This window comes from Plecotus auritus (genome assembly GCF_963455305.1).
Source record: "Plecotus auritus genome assembly, chromosome: 8".
Taxonomy (NCBI): Eukaryota; Metazoa; Chordata; class Mammalia; order Chiroptera; family Vespertilionidae; genus Plecotus; species Plecotus auritus.
In genome coordinates, this window is record NC_137782.1 from 30874773 (window position 1) to 30889213 (window position 14441).

Sequence of the window (14441 nt, forward strand, 5' to 3'; positions counted from 1 at the left end):
GTTGCAGAAAGATGATATTCTATCTTTTCTTTCTCATTTCTAGTTAGAATACTTCTGTAAAGAGCAACTTCTCATCAGTTTTTTTTTTATCCTGATACAGTTCATACAGGAAAGTCAGGATAAATGTCTAAATCTTTCTGTTTATCAGTTTTCAAAATAATGATCTGGTTTCTTAGCATCTTATAATAGTGGTCAAAGTGCTTTAAACATTCTATAGACGTTTATGGGAAATAGAAATCTGGAACCTGCCAAGTGTTCAGCCTTCATATGTGAAGATAGTAGAAGAATTTTCTTTTAAGTTCAAAGGCTCACATTTTGCCACCCACATACTGTCGTTGCAAAGCACTCTTCTGATAAGAGGAATGTAAATATAGGCCCACATTCCCTTTTCCAAAACCCTTGGGACTGTGTTTATCTCTTCTGACATTTTATTTTGATAGAATTTTAGTTTGCAGAAAAATGCTTCCCTCATTGGCAATATTATGTATTGTACCTATTTGTGTCCTCCATTTGTGGCACTCTTTACCCAGCCTCCCCTCGTATTAGCTTCTTCCATAGTGATAGCACATTTATCTAACTCATGATCATAGACTGCAGGCTGTATTTGGATTTGTCCAGTTTCCCACCAGTGTCTTTTCCAGGATCCCGTTTGGGATCCCACGTTGCATTTGGTTGTCACAGTGCCTTAGTTCCTGTCTGTGTCTGTTCTTCAACCCTTCTTTGACTTTCATGGTGCCTGTGAAGAGTGTTTGTCCCTTAGTCTGAAATGTCCCACCATTGGGTCTGTCTGATGCTTTTTCTTGATTTGACTGAAATTATGGAACCTTTGGAACAAAAATGAGGTGTTCTTCTCATTGCATCGTATTGAGGTACATGTAATTACATATTGTTACAGGTTATGATAACCTTGGTCACTGGATTAAGGTATTGTTGCCAGATTTTCCCATTATGAAATTATTATTTTCCCTTTGTAATTAATATTTATTTTGAGGTAGATATTTTGAGATGGTGTGCAAATCTCACGGGTGTGTGAGATCACCCTCACTTCTGATACCCAACTGCAAGTTTGATGGTCTCCAAGACCACTCTTAGGTTCAGTTATTTTCTAAAAGAACTCAGAACTCACGGTTATGGTTTATTGCAGTGAAAGGATACAGAATAAAGTCAGCCAAGGGAATAGGGCAGGATGCAGGGGATTTCCTATAGTGAAGCTTCCAGTTAGCCTTTCCCTGGAGTTGTGGACAGTGCTGCTTCTCCCACTGTGTGACAACACACGGTATTGCCAACCAGGGCAGTTCACCTGAGTCGTACTCTCCAGCCATTCATCAGGGCCCCAAGGCCTCCACCTTAAGTCATATTGTTAGACTATGTGGAGTGGCCCAGGGCCCCCAGTTAAACATACTTTCCAGACAGGACATTCAAGGGCCTTGAGATTTATTCCTGGAATCTTGAATAACGAACATATCTCACCTTGGGCAAGGTTAATCCATTCCCCCACACTGTGCAGATACCTTTTTTCTCCTTCAGCCTCTTAGTAATTCAACACTCAAGGGTGGATTTACCTGTGGTCTTACTACTATTGTGTTCTTAAGGTGATTTTCTGTTTCCTTCAATTTCTTGTTCATTAATTAGTTAGAATTCTTCTATAAGGAAGAACTGTCCCTTCTCTCCCATTTATCTACTTAGTTATATCATTTATCTAGTTAGTTATGGATGCAAAGGTATTTATCCTTTAGGTTATTATCAATATCTATAATAATAAAAGCATAATATGCTAATTAGACCAGACAGCTGGACGTCCTTCCGGACCACCTTCCAGACGAAGCTGGGGTTGCGAGGGCCGAGGCAGCCGCCGCTGTTGCGAGGGCTGAGCCCCTTGCACGAATTTCGTGCATTGGGCCTCTAGTTGTATTACAACTATTACAATATCATAATAACATTGTATTATAATCTTTACAATATTACAGTAAATACAATATTATCCATATTTATTTTTCTGCTCAAATTGTTCCAGCTTTGGCTACTAGACGTTATTTTGGTTGGGTTCTTGTGCCTTTTCGACATGTCTCCATCCTGGTGGTTTTGGTGAGACATCTTAATTTTTGGCCCCACCAGGCTTATCTTGTATTATCCTTAGCTCAGTCCTGAAGTCTACCACTTCTCCAAGGAGCCTTGTTCCTTTTATTGGAGAGTGATATCAGAAACTGAGGTCTGGGCTCTGGGTGTGCTCATTGATCTTTGCTACCAGGGAGCAAAATAGACATTTTGTGATTGTGATTAATGAATTATGGTATAATAAGTCCAAGAACAGTGAAGTTGCAGGGAAACAGGACTGTTAGTGGATTTAAGTAATTTAAACACAGTCAGGACTTCATTTGTCTGTGTACTAAAGTACATATGCCAGTTCTTAGAAAATGTGCAATCTGAAATGTTTTGAAAAATAAGATAGAGGGTCTAAAATCTAAGATCCTTCCCATGGGTATGCTATTGAGTGTGGAAAATAAAATTGTGCCATTTTTTTTTTAATGTTCAATATTTAATCCTCAAAATAAACCAAGAATAAAAAGTAGAGAGAAACTTTATTCTTGGAGCCAATAGTTAGCAAAATAAGCTTTAAAAAATGTAACCAGTTTCAGAACTATAAATTATATCTCTCTGCTCTTTAAGGGCAGGGGAAAGGAAAGAAAATACAGTACTTACTGGAAGAGATAGTAAACAGCAATGTTGGGACTCACACTCATTTACAGTAAAAGTGTGATTCCCCTGACTTTTAAAAAATATATATTTTTAATTGACTTTTAGAGAGAGAGGAAGAGAGAGAAAGAAACATCTTTGTGAGAGAGAAACATTGATTGGTTGCCTCCGAACACACACTGACCGGGGATGGAACCTACAACCTGGCATGTGCCCTGACTGGGAATCGAACTGATGACCTTTTCATGCACGGGATGATTCTCAACCAACTGAACCATACTGGCCAGAGCTTCTCTAACTTTTTTTTTACTGAGTCAAAGAGCAAAATCCCAACTATGTCTTGTATAGAAGAGGCACATGCTGGGTGGAAATAATCTAGGAAGGTTAAAATTAGGATAAGAAAATAAAAACAAGCAAAAATCACAAAGCGGGGTTAATGCTACTAGCATTGAAAGCACAAAATTTAAAGACGAGCACTTGAGGCAGAGAGGATTGTCTGTTTTTGGTTGCTGTTCACATATAATACTAGAAGACTTGTGACCATTTATGTGAATATTTATATGAAGGCTTACAATATCAAACAATAGAAAGTAAAACCTGATGGAAATCTAGAGTTGGATAAATAAAAACCTAGCCACATCCGAAGTGGTTAATTTAACTCATTATTTGCAGATCAAATGGAAAAAGATCTGAAAGATATTTACAATGGGAGTAGTAAAGATGATTCAATAGATCTTACTCCATGACTATGGAATATTTATAGAAATTAAACTGAACAAATTAGGCCATCAGGAAAAGCATTACAAAGTCTTTAGGCACAAACCCCCAGCCTGACTATACGTTCTTGACCATACTGTGGTAAACTAGAAAGTAAAAATTACTGGGAAAACAAAAGAAAACCTACCCAACTCTTGGGTTAAAGAAGACGTAGAAGCTAATTACAAATACGCATAGAAAAGATAGATAGGCATGTGGTTAAAAGTTCGAATTCTGAGCAAGCAGCTTCTCTTGTGCTTCAATTTTTTCCCTTGTAAAATGGTAATAAAAGCAGCTATATTGGATTCTTGTGGGGGTTAAGTGAGATAATACAAGTTAAATGCTTAAAGCACTTTGAATCTTATAAGCCACTTGTTGTTAAGGATGAAAGGTAGGGGATGTGGCTGAAGCCAGTTGCGAGTTTATGCCTGTGGGTGCCTTCCTGTTAAATAAGAGAAAGGAAGCTAAGTGGAATAAGCTTATTTCAAGATGGATGGAAGAACAAATCTAAGAAGAATCAGAAATCTGGATTTTGATGCTAAAATATGATAACCTATTCATATTTTAAAAAATCATTCTGTGTGGGTCAAACAAAAAATCGTATGTGGATACAGCTTGTAACTTGTCATTTTCTACTGCTGAGCAGTTTTACCAAGAAAAAAAAGGCATAATTAAATTTCACAGATTCAATGGAAAATAACTGTATATTGTATAAACTCTATGGTAATAAATTGGAGTGCTTGCAACAAAATGCATATTTTTCAGGAAAACAGAAATCATCATTAAAAAATGACCAATAACTGTGGATGAAGTTAGTATTTCAGAATCTCATGCTTGCCATTGGTTATACAGCTTCTACTTGTCCATGGAACATTATAGTAGTCGCTATTCTAGAACTTTTGTGGAAAATAGGGAACACCCCATGATCTGGATACCAAAGCCTGACAAAGATACTCCCCAAAAGGGGAGCTGTAGATTGAAGATGGAAATGTTCTCAAAACACGTAGGGTCTGGCAGTATACACTGAGTGGCCAGATTATTATGATCTCTGAACGCATAATAATCTGGCCACTCAGTGTACTTCTCTTGAGTACCTTATTTATTTGATATCAAAGATACTATAAATCATGCACCTGATCAGTTTTCTTCTTTGCACTGACTGATAGAAAGCTCAGGGCAAATAGGTGGTTGATCTCCAGCAAAAGTCTAGAAAACTTTTGGTACCCATTTGGGATACAAATACACTGAGTGGCCAGATTATTATGTGTTCAGAGATCATAATAATCTGGCACTCAGTGTATTTAACCTCATATTCTGAACAGTGAGGTTTAGTCCATAGCTTTAGGATGATTTAATATTGCTACTGGGTTTGTTATCATAGGTCGGTCAAGAACTTTATTATTTTTCTCAACAGATTCTGTATTTACTTTAAAAAATTGATATCCATTACTGATGGAAATAGAATATAATAAAGATTCTGTAACCCAATGAAGAGTTAAAATCATACTTAATGGCGAGTTAACAGAGGTATTCTAGATGCACGCAAGAATTATTTTGGTTACCATTATTACCTTTGGTATTTAATTTTGTTCTGGAGATTCTTGTATTGAAATAAAGCAAGAAAGAAGAATAAGAACCATAGTAAGGAGACATATAATAACTTAAATATGATTTGATTGCTTATTGGAAAACCCCCAAAAATCAACTGAAAAATGATTAGCAATTAAAAGATATTTAAGTGGCCATTTATAAAACAAACGTATAACCACCTGGAGTGTCCTGTATGGCAGCAGTAGCTAATTAGGAAATGCAATGGAGAAAATACCTCACAATAGCAACAAAAATTACAAAATATCCAGGAGGAAATTTCACAACTGTGTAGAACCTGAATGGAGGAGACATAAACCTTGACTGAAAAATGAGATGGGGACACCTTCCTTCTGATAAATATTCCTGCTGCGTGTCCAAAACAACACAGATACCACTGCTTGCATTCTGATTGGAGGTGGGGTGGGGATGTAGCACATTTGATAAAACAGTAAATCATGTGATAAATGTGAACAAAACAAGGAAAGGGGCCTGTGATGGTTTCCAGTTTTAAAAAGGTAGACAGAGGCCTCTCCGGGAAGGTGACACATGCAGGAGGTGAGGAAGGGAGCACATTGGCAGATCTGGGCGAAGGACTCCGGATGAGCACCTGAGAGTGTCAGTGGAAAGGCGTTTGTTGGCAGAGCCAGTTAGGGGAAAGCTTTGGGAAGTAGAAAGCGGGTGGGAGGCCAGGCTGCTTAGGGCCTCAAGGTCACTGTCATTTGGCTTTCACTCAGAGTCAGATGGGAAAACATTAGAGGCATAATTAGAAAGGTGATGTGATATTTTTTAAGGGATGGTTCCAGCTGCTTTTCTGGTGGGGGACAGGGGGAGTTAGGGGCAAAAAGAGCAGGTAGAGGTTTCTTCATTTTCCTCCAGCAGGGAAATGAGAGTAGCTGAGATCAGAGTGGTGACTGAGCCAGTGGGTAGAGATGGATAAAATAGATCTCATAATGGCAACAAAAGTAATAAAGTATCTTGGGATCACCAGGGATGAATATGTACTGGGCCTGGATGAGATCCTGCTTAAGGCTTACCAGGTACTTTGGATAGAAACACTTAGTTCTTACTAATTTACATCTTTGTTCAGTTCCTTTAAATCCCAAAGGAACCTAAAAACCACAAACTTGTCAGTTTTAAGTTCATCTGGAGGAATAATTTAGTGAGAATCTCCATGCAGGCTTTGAAAAAGAGAAACAGTGAGGTGGGGAGACTGCTGTGCTGTGACCTAGGCATGCTGAGGAATGTTGGTGATGAAAGCCTGGCCAGTGCCCTGGAGGAGGGCTGGTCAGCAGGACAAATGGGGACAGCTGGAGTGTGGCACAGAAGTCATTAAGCAAAGGACTAGTATTCGGTAAATGGTTTACTCTTTGGAAAAAATAAAGGTGCATTTTTTGTGCACTTTCCCCTGCATCTCCACCACCCAGAGAAAACTGCTTCTAACGTTTGATGTTAAACATTTTCCTATGTGTATAAACAGCCTAATTTTGAAGAAATGGCACTTGCATGTTTTTATCTGCTTTTTACTATTAATATGAAAATTTTTCATTGTGAATAAATATATTTTATAGTATATCTTCCACCCCCCTTTTTATTAAATTTATTGGGGTGACAGTGGTTAACAAAATATTCAGGTTTCAGGTGCACAATTCTACAACACATAATCTGTACACTGTATTGTGTGTTTACCACCCCAAGTCGTCTCTGTCCATCACCATTTATCCCTCCTATACCCTCTTTCATATCTTTCTACCCCCAATTCCCACCCCTCACCCCCATCCACATTCACCACACTATTGTCCACGTGCCATGAGTTCTTTTTTCCCCTCTCAATCCCTCCACCTCCCCCACCACCCCTGACAGCTGTCAGCTTGCTCTCTATGAGTCTGTCTCTGTTTTGCTTCATTTTTTAAATTAGATTCCACATATGAGTGAAATCATATGGTATTTATCTTTGGCTTATTTAACTTTGCATAATGTTTTCTCCAGGTCCATCCATGTTGTCGCAAAGGATAAGATTTCCTTCTTTTTTGTGTGTATATTTTTATTGTTTTCAGAGAGGATGGGAAAGGGAGAGAGAGACAGAAGCATTAATGATGAGAAAGAATCATTGATCAGCTGCCTCTTGCACACCCCCCACTGAGGATTGAGCCTGCAACCCAGGCATGTCCCCTTGACCAGAATTGAACTAGGACTCTTTAGTCCGGAGGCCGATGCTTTTATCCACTGAGCCAAGCCGGTTAGGGCAAGACTTCCTCCCTCCCTCCCTCCCTCCCTTCTACCTACCATTTCCTTCTTTTTGATGACCCAGTAGTATTTCATTGTCTAAAATGTATCACGACTGTTTTATTCACTCATCTACCGATGGACACTTGGGCTGTTTCCAGATAATTGGCTTTTGTAAATAATCCTGCAATGAACATAGGGGTGCATATATCCCTTCGAATTAGTGTTTCTGGTTTCTTCAGATAATTCTCAGCAATGGAATTGCTGAGTGAAGTGGCAGTTTCATTTTTAATTTTTTGAGGTAACCCCATATTGCTTTCCACAGTGGCTGCACCAGTCTGTTGCATTCCCACCAACAGTGCACAAGGGTTCCCTTTTCCCACATTCTTGCCAACACTTGTTTGTGGATTTATTGATGATACCCCTCCCAACAAGTGTGAAGTGATACCGTGATTTTAATTTGAGTTTCTCTGATGATTGTGATGTTGAGCATCTTTTCATGTCTATTGGCCATCTGTATGTCCTTTTAGGAGAAGTGTCTATTCAGGTTCTTTGCCCTAGAAGAAAACATAGGTAGCAGACTCAGTTGTGGAGCCAGGCTTTGAATCTAGGCCAGTGGTTGGCAAACTGCGGCTTGTAAGCTATATGCGGCTCTTTGGCCCCTTGAGTGTGGCTCTTCCACAAAATACCACGGCCTGGGCGAGTCTATTTTGAAGAAGTGGCGTTAGAAGAAGTTTAAGTTTAAAAAATTTGGCTCTCAAAAGAAATTTCAATCGTTGTACTGTTGATATTTGGCTCTGTTGACTAATGAGTTTGCCGACCACTGATCTAGGCCATTGGTTTCTGCTTCTGGGATTTCCTGCTGCTCACAAACCTTGCGAGTGTCAGAAAAACCCTTCCTGAGTGTCAGGATTTTTCTTCCTTCTTTGTACTTAATTTTTTAAAAACCCTATTTTTATGAAGTGATGATTTTTGTAAAGGAAGCTGACAGAAATAGCCTGAAGGATATGGCAGCCATTTAGCATGCGCCAAGGTGTCCAAGGGGTGGGTGTGATTACCTGCTTTCTTTCCTGTTCCTTTTCCGTGATTCTGCTGCTCCATTGGTTGGTTTTGCTCAGTGGTCTCAGAGGTCTCCTGCATGCCTGGAGCTGTTGGAGTTGGAGGGTAAGGAAGAGTCTCCACCTTCAAGAAACGGGCAGCTGGAGTCTGATGTTGTCTGTCCAAGCGACACATATAATAAGTTTGTTAATCTTTCTCCTGTTTTCTTCACCTCTTACCTCATGACCGTCCCTGTTCAGTAATTGTAATTCTGCAGGGCTGTGCAGTGTCAGGTAATGGGAAGGCTGTCTCCCCCAGAGTGTGGCCTCTGTGAAGGCAAGGGCCTGAACAGCACAATGTACAGTGCATTGTTGGTTTGTTTCATTTTAGGAGCCTCAGGGTCTACTCAGAGAAAAATGAAAGGTGGCAAAGTCACTCCTACTCACTTGTATGCAAACCAGAGTGGTTGGTTGTGTGGGAACCTTGTGGTGCCCGGCGGAGGTCTGCCAGGACCAGCTCCAGCAGCTGGGGTGCAGTGTGTTCAGGTCCAGTTACTGCAGGTAAGAGCCATCGAGCTGGGAGGAGGCAGGCCTCAGAGGTGTCCAGGTGAGAGCTGTGGGCAAGGCCTCAGGGCTCTGTCTCTGGGTGTTCCTTTCTCTCAGTGAACGGCCATTTCACCACCGTTCCATGTCTTGTTTTATATCCTAAGTCATCTGTCCATAACCCTGAGCTTCTCCCTTCATCCCACCCATTGAGCTACATTTGTTTAAGCTTTTATCTTCATTAAGATCGAAGCATCTGTGTCAGAACTCTCTGTATGTGTCTGGTCCCCCCCGCTCCCCATGTGCTCTGTCTTCTGTACCATGCTGGGAATCCTGTGAGGTGTAGACACATGCCTGCTCCATTGCAAGGCCCCCTGTAGCTGTCATGCAGCTGCTTGGGCTGCCTGAGGCTGGCCATAGACGGGCACTGCAGCTGTGGATGCTGTGGCGCCTGGCTTCTCACTCTGCCTGCCCCTCCCCAGACCCTACTTCTCTTTTCAGGGCTGGGGTGCAGGGGCTTCCTCAGGCAGCATTGGTCATCCTCATCTCTGGGGACTGCTGGTAGCACACCAGATGATGTAGCCTTTATATATTAAAGGTGCTAGCTTTTAATTTTTCTTTTTCTTTTCCCATTTTCATTCTTTACCAAACTGAGCCCCTCAAGGGCAGGGTCAGCCACCTCTTAGACTATGCCCCGGGCCCAGCAGACTCTGCAGCCGGTAGCCACTCCACGAATGCTCACTAGACACATTCACCTCCACACCTCTGTGTACAACTTTATTTCCAGTTTCACTTTTGAAGGGCTGGAATAGAGATGTAAGGTAATTTGGGTTTTAGAACAGACAAGATTTATTTTTTTTTTTTTTATTTTTTTTTTTTAATATATTTTATTGATACTTTACAGAGAGGAAGGGAGAGGGATAGAGAGCTAGAAACATCGATGAGAGAGAAACATCGATCAGCTGCCTCCTGCACACCTCCCACTGGGGATGTGCCCGCAACCAAGGTACATGCCCTTGACTGGAATCGAACCCGGGACCCTTCAGTCCGCAGGCCGACGCTCTATCCACTGAGCCAAACCAGTTTCGGCGAGAACAGACAAGATTTAAAAGCTGAGGATATGCCCCTCTGGCCTGACCCAATCACATCCTGCCTCTTCACTGAGCAGTCTTCTGTGTCCTGGGTATTCTGGGGCCAAAGAGCACCGTGTGGCCGAGGAGGCCCAGTTAGAGATGCCATAGAACATCTGAGTCCTGAGCTGATCTGGAAGAGGAAGCAGGGAGTCCTGTCTGTGGAGCCTGTAGTCCTGGGAGAGGCTCATGAAGGAGGTAGGACCGTGCTGGCTGTGGAGTGTCTGTAGGGTTCAGATAAGTGAAACAGAGGTAGCAATGGCCTGGGCAGAGCCAGAGGGGTCCCTGGAAGACAGGCCCAGTGGACGGCCAGGCGGTTGTAGCAAACCAGAAGCAGATGTGAGGGTTTTGTGGGGGCGAGTCTTGCCTGCAGAGAAATGAAAGATTTTTCCAAGATAAAGGTAGTGGAGGGGGACCAGTCTGAGCCTTCTGAACATGGTCAAAGCCAGCAAGCAGGTCCCCAGTGAAGATTGCAGGACTCGAGGTTTGGACATAGAGACTGCAGGGAAGCTGGTACCACTGGAGCTAGTTGGAAAGGGAGTTGTGGTTATTTTTCTAAGAAACACCAATTAAAGATGTCAGATTTGAGGTAGAGAAACCTGGGTTTTAATCTTCTATCTTTCCCTTACCAGCTAGGGTAGTCTTGGGTAAGTTACTTAAGCACTTGGGGCTTCCGTCTTATCACATATAAGATGGGAATGATAGTGAATGCTCAATGCTTGACACAGAAGGTTCTTGAGACTGGAAGGAATGAGAGTTACTGATGGTAGTGGTGGTGGCACCAGGATTAAGTGATGGGAGCTGTGGATGACCACAGGCTGACGTGCAGATGAAAGGTGAAGTATTAAACAGTGTCCCTTTTCTGAAGTGGACAATTAGGGGCCTGATAGCCCCTCTTGGAAAGACCTTTCATCTATAGTTCCAGCTTGACTGAGGGCTGGATTCAAGGCAGAGATGTGCCTACCTGTGTGGTCTGAGAAGGCTGCTGGGGAGCAGTGAGATACTGAGGGAGAGGTGCCTGGGCCCTCCGTCAGAGTTCAAGAATAACTCACAGGAGAGAAATTGGCACTTGGACTGAGAGGAGGCATTTGAGTGTGGGAGAGTACAGGAAAGTTCCAGAAGAAGGGCTTGGGAGGGAGGAGCAGCCAGATGGCAGGTGGTTCAGGCCCAGCTTAGCCCCTGGGCCTTAGGCTGGGATCAGGATGAGAGATGAGGCTCAGAAGGAGGGGCATCAGCTCCCAGCCCCTGTTGCCAATTGCTGCTGGGTTCTTGGGCCTCACCTGGGTCGAGGTGGTGCCTTGCCTGGATACACTGGATGGGACCAGTTCTGCATATGGCACTGATAGAGCTCCTCAGGCTGAGGTAGGAATGCTGTCGTGCCTGGTTAATAAAACATGTGCTGTTGCCTCCCTCCCCAGGACGGCCCCTCAGGTGAAGGAGTCTTGCCGGTGGTGCTGAGCCCGCAGTCTTCCACCTTCCACCCCCTGCTCGCCATTGGTTTGCCCGTCTATGTCCTCCAGGTCTGATGTCTTACACGTCTTTGGGTTTGTTAGACTATCATGAAGCTTCCAGCTTCAGAGGCTGGGCACTGAGGTAGGCCTCGGGTGGAGATCCATTGCGTTGTTGCCTGGATGTTTGCCGCTTTCTAGAAAAGGTGGGTAAATGGGCAGAAAATAAAAGGATAAGACTAAAGCTCAAATTTGCTATCATTGTAGCTCCTACTTGTAAATAAGGTGAACATACTCTTTAAAATATTTTATATAAGAGAAATTCTAGTCACTTTCTTCTATGGGAAGTTAGTTTTAACCTGTGGAAAAATAGACGCAGACAAATTAGTTTCCTTAAGTAAGTGGTTAAGCTGGGCATAGGTAGCTGTGGATAATTCAGATTTAGATATAAAATAATGAAAGTATCTAGCTTATTAAATTTCTAACAGATTTAAATATATATTTAAAAATCCATAAAATAGAAATTGGGCTATTAACCAGTTAACTGCCACGCATCCAAAATGGAAACCTTCCCAACCACCACTATATTTTGAATTTAATTAAAAATATAAATTTGCAATGAATATTATAAAAATAAATACATTACAGTTCCGGTGTTCTTGAATATTTCAGTTGAAAATTTTCATGAAAAATGAGTTTTTAAAGCGTCTATAGACGCTTATGGTGTACAAAGGATTAAACATTTTCCTTAATGTCAAAAATAAATTTTGACTAAAGCACTGATATGAGGTGGGGGTGAAGTGGGAGCTCCCAGACTGCTGCAGTGGGGACATCCAGAAAGCCCCGTTAGTGCCTACTACATGCTGCCTGGTGTTCCCACTCACAAGATCACTCCTAAAGACACCAGGTAGGAAACAAAGAGCCAAAAGCTGGTCATCGTGGCCTTGAATCTAATGAGGTAGAAACATTTCTCTAAAAGGAAGAGGTGGAGTAGTTTTGAGAAAAGTCAGAAGCACCTGGCTGGCTGGCCCTGCAGGTTATGCTGCTAGTTGGTGAGCGGCTATGAGGCTGCCTCCTGTGAGTGGTCCTGCACTGCCTCAGCCCCCCATTCTGACCTCCTCATTACTCTGCTTGGTTTTGCAGGAGGTGCATCCTGCAGCCGGAGGGGCTGCTGGGCCTGAGGACACGCACTGCACAGGCAGCACTGTCAACCTACAGGACCTGCAGTGAAAGCTGCCCTCTACTGGGGGACCCAAGGGCGATGCCTCCCATCTGTGTCCCCGTGAGACTCTGTTACATGATCTTGCAGGCCTGGGTGAGAGCCCACTTGGTTTCTGCTCAGAAGGCCAGCCTAGTTCTTCAGAGACTTATGGGTGCACTCACTGAACATGTTTTTTCTGACATTCTATCAGGAACCAGTTAGGGGCCGTACTATTTAAAACTGCCTTGTATAAGCAAAGTGCTTCAGTGAGGCAAGGATTGCCTTCCTAGCAAAGCACACCCCTCTTCTGTACTTGTGCCTGTGTGTGCACATCCCTTGTCCCATTCATCTGAGCCATGGAGCACCAGTTGCAGTTACAAAAACAGACTTGTGCAGGAAATAGAGAACAGGTCCCCTAGTCAAATACAACTTGATCTGTAGTAAAACCAGAAGGGTCTTTCAGCTTCGGGGTTTTAGCATTTGCCCCGAGAGCTAAACACCCTGCTTTCCCTGAGAGCTATGTGACAGGCTGTTTCCCACCCCTTTGAATGGTGCTTGTAGGGGGGTTGACTTTTGTCACACTGTGGGACAGAAGTGGGCTTATCGTCACAGGAAGCCGAATTCTCATCCATGTTCTGGCAGACCAGGCAGGCTGCTGGTGTGAGAGGCAATTATTGAGGGTGAAGTGGACACATTGGGGGCCCTGTTTGTGAGCTCTCTGTGTAGACCGAATTTTGAGCTCACAGTTTGGAGATGGTAGAATTAAAACATTCAAAATAATTTCTCTAAATTCTGTATTTGGGTACTAATGTTTAATAGTAATTTGACGATGGTTTATAAAGTCATGTTCAGAATACTATAAATTATGTGCAGGACTGTAATGATGGCATGTATATGTTCTTGTTGAGGTTGAAGATGTGCATATCATGTCACCACATATTTTACAGAGTTAATTCTGTCTTGCAAAAGAAGACGAGTTGATAACCTTGCACATATTTGTTAATTGGTTAGTGGACTGGACACGATCACTCAGAAATGCTGTGTTTGCCTTATGCCTTTTGAAGTGTGTGTTTATTAAGATGCTACTTTGGTTCTCAGACTTGGAATCATCCAAACTCTGCCCATTCTGTGTTTGTTTCTTGAGTTTTTGGACTTGGGCTCTTGGAGTGACCCAGCATTCGATTGTGGTTCCTCTCTGTCCTATTCTGAGGTGCCTGCCATCCGCTCCTGCTCAGTGCTTCTCCATCTGAAGGAATTTAGGCCCCATTTATAAATGGTTCGTACAGAACTCTGTGCTGCTTCACAAACAATTTCTGTGCTCATGTGGCACCTCAGCCTCCAGGTCCTCCAGAAATCCCCTCCCTCTCCAAGGAGCCAGGCCTGTTGGCCAGGGTGGCCATACCTCACTGACCTCCCGAAGGAGGACGTATTGCTGGACCTTTCTCCCGCACGTCCCCCAGTGAATGTCCACTACAAAGTGATTGGTACTGTTAGTCGGTTTTCTGGGCACTGAGGTCCCCTGTTGGCAGTGGACCCAACCCTAGTGCAAATGAATAAAAGTTTTTGTATAGTTATGCACTGAAGGCTTCGCTTGACTTATTTTAAGGAATTGTGTAATGGTGTTGACATTGCTTTTTCCTTCAGTCAGGAATAATGACCCTTCCATCTGCCCAGCTTGCTGCTTGCTTTGTCTTTGTGTTGGAGCTGGCCCCACACTGCACCCCAGCGTGGACTTGGCTTGTCTCTTAAAGCAGTTGTTTTAGATGGGAGCCAAGATGGCCTTCTTCCCTTAAGCATTTGCTTGGGGTTAATGATTAAG

The 14441-nt window shown here is 42.8% G+C and overlaps 1 protein-coding gene across 3 annotated transcripts in view; it reads left to right on the top strand.

Moving 5' to 3' along the window:
- The window catches only part of ZXDC (ZXD family zinc finger C), a 42163-nt gene that overhangs the window by 14185 nt on the left and 13537 nt on the right, over positions 1-14441 (top strand). Inside the window, exons 9-11 of one of the 3 annotated variants that reach the window (XM_080683540.1) lie at positions 8692-8861; positions 11392-11493; positions 12565-14203. The exons of 1 other annotated variant lie outside the window; for it this stretch is intronic. In XM_080683540.1, coding sequence (XP_080539666.1) covers positions 8692-8861; positions 11392-11493; positions 12565-12651 — 359 coding nt within the window. In that variant the 3' untranslated portion in view covers positions 12652-14203. Of the gene's footprint in view, positions 1-8691; positions 8862-11391; positions 11494-12564; positions 14204-14441 lie in introns of those variants that run through there. One more of the 3 variants, XM_080683538.1, reaches the window with a different exon arrangement.